Source organism: Gorilla gorilla, chromosome 10 (assembly GCF_029281585.2).
Source record: "Gorilla gorilla gorilla isolate KB3781 chromosome 10, NHGRI_mGorGor1-v2.1_pri, whole genome shotgun sequence".
Lineage (NCBI taxonomy): Eukaryota > Metazoa > Chordata > Mammalia > Primates > Hominidae > Gorilla > Gorilla gorilla.
This window is the reverse complement of record NC_073234.2, coordinates 68827583-68838139: the sequence shown is the minus strand read 5'-3', so window position 1 is coordinate 68838139 and position 10557 is coordinate 68827583. Positions and strand designations below refer to the sequence as shown.

General features: G+C 37.5%; 1 protein-coding gene across 5 annotated transcripts in view; it reads left to right on the top strand.

Moving 5' to 3' along the window:
• Window positions 1–7118, top strand: part of BICD1 (BICD cargo adaptor 1) — a 278578-nt gene extending 271460 nt beyond the window's left edge. For 4 of the 5 annotated variants that reach the window (XM_055357923.2, XM_055357921.2, XM_055357926.2 and 1 more), the window contains one exon: window positions 1020–7118. In XM_055357923.2, the coding sequence (XP_055213898.1) occupies window positions 1020–1025 (6 nt within the window). In that variant the 3' untranslated portion in view covers window positions 1026–7118. The remainder of the gene's footprint in view (window positions 1–1019) is intronic. The other variant, XM_063694067.1, reaches the window with a different exon arrangement.
• Window positions 7119–10557: the final 3439 nt, after the last annotated feature.

Here is a 10557-nt window from a genome sequence, read left to right as displayed (position 1 = left end):
TAAACTAGAGGCTATCATAGGCGTCGTTTGGAAAGTTACATTATACACTTAACAAATGGCAAATGTTAGGCTGGGCTTGGTGGCTCACGCCTGTAATCCCAACACTTGGGGAGGCCGAGGCAGGTGGATCACCAGAGGTCAGGAGTTCGAGACCAGCCTGGCCAACATAGCAAAACCCCATCGCTACTGAAAATACAAAAATTGGCAGGGCATGGTAGTGCATGCATGTAATCCCAGCTGCTCAGGAGGCTGAGGCAGGAGAATCGCTTTAACTCGGGAGGCGGAGGCTGCAGTGAGCTGAGATGGAGCCACTGCACACCAGCCTGGGCAAAACAACGAGACTCCATCTAAAACAAAAAAAAAGGGGGGGGGGTGAAATATAAAACTCTTCCTTATACCTCCAAGTCCAAGCAGGTAGGGGGAATTCTTAGAGCAAATTAGACTTCCACAGGCAAATTCTTTATCCTAGTGAATCTGGATCTACCAGATAACTATAGAATCCTCTAAACTCCAAAGCCTTGGTCAACCTGTCAGTACCATCAGCATCACTGGGAGCTCATTAAAAATGTAGAATCTCAGATCTCACCCCACACCTAATGAATCCGAATCTGCCCTTTATATTGAGCTCCCCAGGTAATTTGCATGCATATTAAAGTTTGAAAAGAACTGATCTCATGAAATCTTACAGCTAACGCAGAGACCTAGGAGAACAAGACCGTGCAAAAATTGAGAAGAACTTCTGTAAAATGCTGGGGGCAAGAAAATAGGGAAAACAAGAAAAGAGAAGAGTGACTTTGAGGGAAGAGTTCATATATCATTTCCTTAATACATTTCATTTTTCTTTTTTATGCCTTGTTTTGAAAAGCTACCATTATCTTGGCATGCTTTAGATGGAAACCATTTACTGTGCAGATTTCTGTTCATGTTCTCAAAATGTATGCAAAAATATCTCGTCTAACCCCTACCACTGTGCCTTTTGAAATGTGTTTCTTGCTGACGTGCTTGTTTCTCCTTTCCAGTCCTGACACAGCTCTCCCTGAGGAGCAGCCACATTCCAGCTCCCAGTGCGCCCCTCTCCACTGTCTCTCCAAGCCTCCTCACCCCTAGTCTTCATCTCCTGTGGACGAACATCTGGGGTGGAAGTTTTGTAGCCACACACAGGATACTGCCCAAGATCCAGCGGGTGTTTTCTTCTCGGTTGTTAGATGTACGATTGGATTAATGTCCATCGTTTTGGAAGACAAGAGAAAGTTGAGAAGAACACGAAGCACAGACCCTGATGTGATAAAACATTTTGTGGTTTCTCTGAGTCACAGATAAACTTCTGCCATCAAATGGCTACAGTTCATTTAAATTTAAAAAAAAGAAAAAAGAAACAGAAAACGTGTCTCAGATGGCTGGCTTTACCTCGATAGCATAAGAGAGACCTAAGACATGTAAAATACATATATTGCAATATCATCTTTCCTCACACTCCAAATTCAGCTAGGGAAGTTGATTCCAATATGTTTGTCATTGATATTTATTTTGTACTTTATTTGCTACATGATTTATGTCTATACAAATAATTTCTCTGAGGTGAATTTAATTCATTTATTTTCAAATAAGCATAATTTGCTCAATTAAGTATGAGTTTGAATTGAGTTTGAAATCTGGAATTGGCCAGACTGTGGTCATTTTTCTTGCACAAAATGATAAATGAGGTGCATCAGAATGTTAACAATAACTGTATTTTGCTGCTACGCTGGTATTGTTTATGCACTTATTTTCTAATCAGTAGCTCATTAACTGCTGGGTTTTGTTTTTGTATTTTTAACTAGAGTTCTTCACTGGACATTACTAAGTAAATCTAAGAAAGAGACTAAGTTATGATTTATTGACTTATTCAAGTTTTGATGGCATCTTTACTTTTATTTTTTCATTGCAGTTGAGTAGATGTACTGGTGCTGCTCCTTTGTATGTGTATATGTGTGTGATAACGTTAAAGAAGGCTCAATAACTTGAAGGGAAAAAAATGGTGTGTTTATTTAATGACCAGAATTTTTTTTACTTCTCCCAAAATCAGGGTCCTACTGAGTCTTTCCTGATAAAAGGTATCAAGTACAAATGGGAAAATATATACATATATAGATGTAAGATAGCCTTTAATTAATTAATTTACCCAGAGAGTGTTCAAAGTTTGATTAAAATTGTATGTTTTGTTGTTGTTAGGTTTTTTCATAACGAATCTTCCTTGCCAAAAAACAATAGATAATAAACCTTAGCTCATTGTCTACTTTTGACAAACACTCAGGTGCCTACAAACATTCTATTATCTTGAGATAATACATGTTCCTGGTTAATTTACAGATTCTGCTGGGTAACTTTTATGACTTGATTTAAGGCAGTGGATTTTCATAGCAAAATTTATTTTGCACATAATCTGACAAACAAGGAAAACAGCTAACTGAGCTGAAAGGTCTAACACTCTCGGGCTCCTTAACCATCAAGTGCTGCCCACACAATTGCTCCTAGCCCTGATTCCTTGTCTTTGTCAGGTAGCCTTAACTTATTTAAAACCATAAGGGTTTGACCTTTTCATGTAAAGACATCTGTAACTTCTCTTCAAAACAAAAATGACCCTCACTGTTAACACAAAGGACAGTTACCAGTGTAGGGCACTGAGAAAGGAGATCCAGGAGCCACTCAGCTTATTGAGCGGACATGGGTGGCACAGAAATGGAGTGGTCCATCAGAGACCAAATGGTAAGTCGTAAAGCACATTGCAGGAGCTTTCGTTAGTCATACGCCTATTAAGTAGTGGTCGCTATTACCAAAGCAACCAGGACGTTTTGTGTTCTTTATATGAGTGCTATTTTCCACAGTGTCATTTATTATGCAACGTGGAGTAAAGAGTTGAAATCTTCACCAAAATAAGGGTTCAGGTTAAAGTACAGAAACAGAAACAAAACGATTCGACATGAAGTTCCCAACCATAGCAGCCTAACCTTCTGCTCTTTTCTACCTGCATGGCCTTGCTGTTCCTAAACATTGTCTTCATTTCACTGGCGTTGTATCTGCCTAGTACCAGTATTAGTGAGACTGTGGATTTTATCAGAGTTCAATGAAAGAAAGCTTACCCCTGCCCTCACTTTGTGTTTTTTATTTTTCCCCCTTTCTCAAGCACCACGTATTTGGACCTGAGAAGTGGCATAGCTGCTAAGTTGACTTTTAATAAAAACTGTTTGTGCCTGAGGGAAATATATGCCTTTTTAAAAAGTACCTCAGAACATGTTCCTATATCGTCTCATCGGTTTTGTTTGGTGGGACTGGGAGTTCAGCAGGAAGTATTGTCTGTGTGTGATGACGGGGCAGTATTGCCAGTCGGCAATGTTGTATTTGCATTCTTTATCCCTAACTCTGAATCTAGGACTCCATGAAAAGCCGGGTCACCCACAAAACATTTCTTCCAATACAAAGTGTATTATTACGTCTATTATAAACTAGTTTCATTTCAGTTATTTATCTTCATAGAGTGGGAAAGTCTTTTTCTGAAATACTAATTCTATGAAAATAATAATTTTAGTGAATCTTTGCCAAGAAGTTATAGAAACTTGGAAATAAATTTCTCATTTTCAGCACAAAATTAAGTGATAGTCCCTAAGCAGTAAGAGAGAATACCATGTATTTACACTGTGGCATCATTTAGTATAGTTTACACTGAGCCATATTTATTTATAGGCATTTAAAGTGAATCAATATGTGTAGTGTTGATAAAAATCAGTATCTGTAAAGATAACATCAGGAATTCAAAAGGAAATTGAAAAGGGGCAGAACTAGTGAGAACCAAAAAGAATGAACTCCAGTAAGACTAATTGAAGACATACTTGGAGAGGAAAAATAAACAGCAGAAATACACTAAAAAATACTGGCTAATTATTGCAAACAGAGTGAGCAAAGATTAATGCTAACTAGTAAAAGTAGTTAGCAAAGTAAACAGGTAGTTTTTTAAAAGTAAGCACAATTACAATATTGAATAGTATGGAGAAATGCTTTTCTCCTGAGGATTTTCCTTAATCAAAAAATAAGAAGAAGCAATAAATTATCTTTGGCCTGAGTGCTGAGTGGCATAAATAAAGGAGCTTGGCTTAATCTTTCTGGTCCACACATAATCCATTAGATCCCATTCATATATCCAATTCTGGATTCTAATAAAAGAATTTGGAGAACTTTGAGAAAAAGGAAAATTGTTAAATAAGAAAAGACCTATTTAGAAATTATACTTTAGTCTAACGAAGAGGAGGTACAATAGTGGTCTTCAAGAAAAGAATATTTAACAAATGATAGGTATCAGCTATACATATTGTTACTAAGTCTAGAATAAAAAAGGCTTCAGTGTGAAGGATGTATAGTAACTCTAGGAAAGAGATTTTTAACACTGGGAAATTAACGTGGAAATTGATAATCATAAAGAATATTTGTTTTGTAAAAATTGAATATCATTGGTGGTCTAGTAAGTATTAAGTGGCAAGATAGGAGAATGCATTTCAGTTCTGGGAGCTCATAATCCTGTGATTCTTTTATTTTGAGTTTTAAAATACATTAAAGTTTTACTGGTTAATCATAAAATATTTTATATTTGAAAATAGGATGGCAATCTTTATTTTTCCAAGATATTTGTTGGAAAAAAATGATTGTTGGTATTATTTTTTCTTTCAGCTATATTCCATGGAATCTTTAAAATTGTTCAGACTATAGGACTTTTACTAAAAAACTTCAATTGTCAGAGTCTAAAAAAACAACGTCCTCAGGAATACTTCAGAAATAGAAGGTATGCAATCCCTTAGTGGGGGCAAACACATTTCAGATTTCGTCTTTATTTAAAAGGATCTTCAGTCTACAACATTTGCTTTTTTCGTGCTTTGGAAAATATCCTTGTGCAGATAAGTTCTTCTGTTTGAAACAAGCATGAAACATTGGTCCAATAACCTAAGAATGTGGAGATTTCTTGATATTCTGTATTAATTAAAGTTCTCTACATGTCTCAAATGGAGATCACAAAACATGAAAAGGAAGAAATGAAATATCTTTTCTTCTGGGATGAGTGTCAATTTTAATGTATAATTGTCATAATCAATCAGCCAAAAGTTACAATCTGTCCCTCAGAGACATCAGGGGAAGCTGATGGATTTCCAGTAAGGAACTGTGGTGGGTTCAAACTCAGGCTGCCACAGATACATTGATATGGTAGGTAGGAAGTAGGACTAAATTTGAAAGAAACTTATGGGATAAAGTTCACAATTTTAAAAAGGTTGCCCTCCAGTTTTTTTGTTTGTTTATAAACTAGAGTGATTTTTAAGTAACCCTTATATTTAAGGCTGCAAAAAATGTACAAGAATATGTTTTCAAGTAAAGGGAACATAATTCTTCAAAAAGCTGTTGAACTGGAGTTATAATAGGTTATGACAGAGAGCATGATCAGTGCTGATACTGACAAGTACTTTTTTACCTTAAAATCAACTTCTATGGAACTACAAGATCAATCTAGCTCCCGAGTGACATTTTCCATTGTCTGTAATAATGCCCTCGGATGAGTTGTGTCTAAAATTAAGTTCATCTTTATTTATATGCCAACTTAACTGCCATAGTCCCTAATGTATTGCATTTGTAACCTGATCGTATTATGTTTACACCTGAAAGATTTCATCTAGACATGTCTTTCGTCCTTATTATTCAAAGTGTAATTGAAAGAGATATTTAGTACTAAGACATGTTCCCCAATTGAGAATTTTCCAGAATATTCTCCTTAAGAAGAAGAAGAGCAATTAACTGCCTTTAGTGTAAGGGCGAGAGTGCATAGAAATATGCAATGTAAAATGTTTGCATGAATTATTTCACATCATGTAAGCTTTCCCATATTCATAAGATGAACACTATAGAAGTCTCATTTCTCTGTGATCTTCTGTCCATTAGGAATGTAAGGAGATTGTTATCTATATCTGGTCTCCTTTCCATATTGAACTGCATGGCTCTAATCCTCAGTGTATTTTTATCCCTTACTTCTCGAGTTATTTAAAATTTGCCCTATTTAAGCTGAAGCCTGGATAAACTGCTGAGCCAGATTATTCCTGTGATTGGAGTTTAATTGCTGTAGAACACTTGTTGAGAACACATTTTTTACTTTTTTTCTTTCAGAATTATTCCTCAATCATTGTTCTCTAATGAAAACACCGAGAAGTAAATCTGGTGCTTCTTAGTGTAAATATGTTTTTCTTTTTAAAAAGTCATTTTAAAACAAAGATGAGAGAACTATAAAGTAAGGGGAAATATCATTTTATTTAAAAATAATTATTCAATGATAGATAGTGGAGATACAGAATGAATCATTGGGTTCATAGGTATGATTTGTGCAGCCAATCTTAGAGGAAATACATCATTGTAACATTATTCCCACAAAATGTTTAAGCTCAATGGTTTGACTATGAGAGTCAAACAATTACTATTTGAAAATCTCTTATGACATTTTTATAATCTACTCAGTGTTTTTATTTGCATGATTATGCTTATGTGATGAACCATCCACGATTCTGATATTGTATTTCTTTCCAGTATTAACATGTGTATTGTGTGGCCAACTCTGATTTGTACACCGTATTATTGTTGTAATGATTCAACTGTTCCTACATTTAATTGCAGTTTAATTATTATGCCTTTTGGGGTTAAATGATGTGAAGTGTTTCCACCTACTGATAAATACCATATGAAAACATGACTAAAAGACTGATTTAAGAAACTTGTTATTTTTAAAAATATGAATTTCAAAAGAAATGTTCTCAAAGACACATGCATTTATTTTAAATTCAAAAAATTCTTATGAATTTATTATTGCTTGTACTTTAACTTTTTTTATTGTAGACAATCCTCAGTGAATAATGTCTCATGGGAGAATCCACATGATATGTGCTTGTATTTGTGTAATCTGATCATGCACTCAATGGTTGGAAAAGGCACTCCAGTGCTAAGAAAATAACCAGAAGCCAATATATCGATTCTTATATCTCGGTTTATGTTACCAACTGAATATGGTGTAATGCATAACTTTTTCCAGTAAATAAACTGGTTATTTTTTGTTCATTTCATTAATGCTGCCTTTTTATCAATTTGAGCAGTTTTTCTGTATGTCATTTTGATGTATACTTACAAAAAGGAAAAGACTATATGAATTCAGATGTGATCTATATGTTTATTCAAAGTGAGAACTTATTTGAACTAAAAACTAAATGCTTTGCTTTAACAACAATTCTATACATTCCTGGTAAGTAATGTGTATCAACTCTGCTCGTTTCCTCCAGTTATCACCTCTTCTACTTGTAATCTTTTCTAGAAAGCTATTTTGGCAGGAGGATATACTTGGCTGAATTCGATTAGAAATGTACCAACATGAAGAAAATGCTTGTCCTAAAACAGGAAACATTATTTTGATGAAAGAAGAATGAAGCTTCTATGCATTATTTTGGGAGACAATTCCTCTTTGTTCTTTTTGGAACAGCAGAGTTCCAAAACTTTGAGGGAGGTTAATTTTCTAGCTCCTCCTACAAATACATATTGTAGTAAATCAGCTGCTTTGGGAACCATCCACTTTGATTCGATTTTATTTAAAGGGTGGAGGAGGGGGGAGAGCCAGATAGAACATGGCATTCTAGTGAGTTAAAACGTCTAACGCCATCCTCATTATAGCTAATCAAATTCGTGCAACACGGGCAGCCAACATCCTGGCAAAAGCTGTCTGCTCACCTGTTGCATAAATACAACACTAGAAATAATAATGTAAACTTTTCTACAAATTTCTCCTTTTTCTCTTCCAAAAGCTTTTGTTTTTCTTGGAGGTTGGATCTATAAGTCTATTTGATACTTGACTTTCTCTTACATGATAAAGCTGATAGTCTGTCACATTCAAAAGTGAAAACAGCTGGACGCATCAAGAAAGTCTCTTCTCATCTATACATTTTGCAGGCAACTTGGACAGCCTATATTGCAACCCACAAGGGATGAGAAAGAGATCAGAATCGATGGGAACTTGTGGAAGGGATTTTCTTCTTCTCTTCTTCTTCTTCTTCTTCTTCTTCTGCTGCTGCTGCTGCTGCTGCTGCTGCTGCTTCTGCTTCTGCTGCTTCTTCTGCTTCTTCTTCTGCTTCTTTTCTTCTTCTTCTTCTTCTTTTCTTCTTCTTCCTCCTTCTTCTCCTTCTTCTTCTTTCTTCTTCTTTCTTCTTCTCCTTCTCCTTCTCCCTCTTCTCTTCTTCTTCTTTCTTCTCCTTCTCCTTCTCCCTCTTCTCTTCTTCTTCCTCTTCCTCTTCTTCTTCTTCTTCTTCTTTCTTCTTTCTTCTTTCTTCTTCTTTTTTAAAGAGGGAGTCTTGCTCTGTCTCCCAGGCTGGAGTGCAGTGGTATGATCTTGGCTCACTGCAACCTCTGACTTCCTGGTTCAAGCTATTTTCGTGCCTCAGCCTCCTGAGTAGCTGGGATTACAGGCAAGTACCACCATGCCCAGCTAATTTTTGTATTTTTAGTACAGATGGGGTTTCACCATGTTGGCCAGGATGGTCTTCATCTCCTGACCTCATGATCCACCCGCCTCGGCCTCCCAAAGTGCTGGGATTACAGGCGTGAGCCACCGCACCCAGCCGGATTTTTTTTTTTTCTTTTGAAACATGGCCTCACTCTGCCACCCAGGCAGGAGTGCAGTGGCATGATCTTGGCTCACTGCAGCCTCGACCCCCTGGGCTCAAATGACTCTGCCACCTCAGCCTCCCAAGTATTTGGGATCACAGGCTTGTACCACCATGCCTGGCTAACTGTTAATTTTTTTGTACAGATGAGGTCCCACTACGTTGCCTAGGCTGGTCTTGAGCTCCTGGACTCAAGTAATTCTCTCATCTCAGACTCTGAAAGTGTTGTGATTACAGACATGAGCCACCTCGCCCAGCCAGGAAAGGATTTTCTTAGTTTTTGGTCGTACACATGCTGACTAGCACATTGTAGGAACTCAGTCAATTTTGAATTAGAGTAGTTGTTCCTGAGAAGTGAGTTTCTTGGCTTCTTGACATCTAGCTTTCTCATAAGACATCCAGAATTGAGTTTACAGAACCTAACGTCACCTACTTATATAATTACAGCAGGCACTAAATATCAACTAATTGGGGGAAATGGCCTTTAAATTAAGTGAATGCTTATTCCTGTCATTCTGTCTTAGTGAATCTAAAAACTAGATCTCTTAACACTGTAATAGGAGGCTAAGTATGTACGATGAAATAATCTAAGAGTTCTTTTTTGTGTGTGTGTGACAAGATCTTGCTCTGTTGCCCAGGCTGGAATGCACTGGCAAGATCACAGTTCACTGCAGCCCTGACCTCATAGGCTCAACTGATCCTCCCACTGCAGCCTCCCAAGTAGCTAGGACCACAGGTGCACACCATCGTGCCCAGCTAATTTTTTATTTTTTGTAAAGATGAGGTCTCCCTATGTTGCCCAGTCTGGTCTGAAAGCCCTAGACTCAAGCAATCCTCCTGCCACAGCCTCCCAAAGTGCTGGGATTACACAGGCATGAGCCACCATGCCCAGTTGAGTTTCTTAAACAATTTATGAATCAAGTACACTTAAATGCTTTAGAAAACCCTCAGAATAATTAATCCACAAAATAACTGTCAAGGAAGATAAATCTCTGGGAAAAATATTTCAAGTGTCAAAAGTAAACAATTTATAATATAATTTGAATGTAGGAAGCAACATAAAAGATAAATAAATCATAAATATAGTGGCTTCTTGTTAAATAGTAAAGAAATGTTACAGAATACCTTGTTGCCTTGTTTTCTTTTTTCCTTTTTTTTTTTTTTTTTTTTTTGAGATGGAGTCTCGCTCTGTCGCCCATCCTGGAGTGCAGTGGCGCGATCTCGGCTCACTGCAAGCTCTGCCTTGTGGATTCATGCCATTCTCCTGCCTCAGCCTCCTGAGTAGCTGGGACTACAGGCGCCTGCCACCACGCCCGGCTAATTTTTTTGTATTTTTAGTAGAGATGGGGTTTCACCACGTTAACCAGCATGGTCTCAATCTCCTGACCTCGTGATCCACCCGCCTCGGCCTCTCAAAGTGCTGGGATTACAGACGTGAGCTACTGCGCCTGGCCCCCACCTTTTTTTTTTTTTAAAGATTAATTTATTTATTTAGTTTTTAGTTTTCAGTTTCACTCGTTGCTCAGGCTGGAGTACAATGGGGTGATCTCAGCTCACTGCAACCTCCACCTCCCAGGTTCAAGCGATTCTCCTACCTCAGCCTCTGGAGTAGCTGGGACTACAGGCTCCCGCCACCACGCCCAGCTAATTTTTGTATTTTTAGTAGAGGGGGGTTTCACCATGTTGGCCAGCCTGGTCCCGAACTCCTGATGTCAGGTGATCCACCTGCCTTGGCCTCCCAAAGTGCTTGGAATACAGGTGTAAGCCACCGCCCCCGGCCCCTCATTTTCCTTATTATCTATATCAGTAGGGGATAAAAGAAAGATAATTCAGTAAGTTAGCTTCTGTTACTACT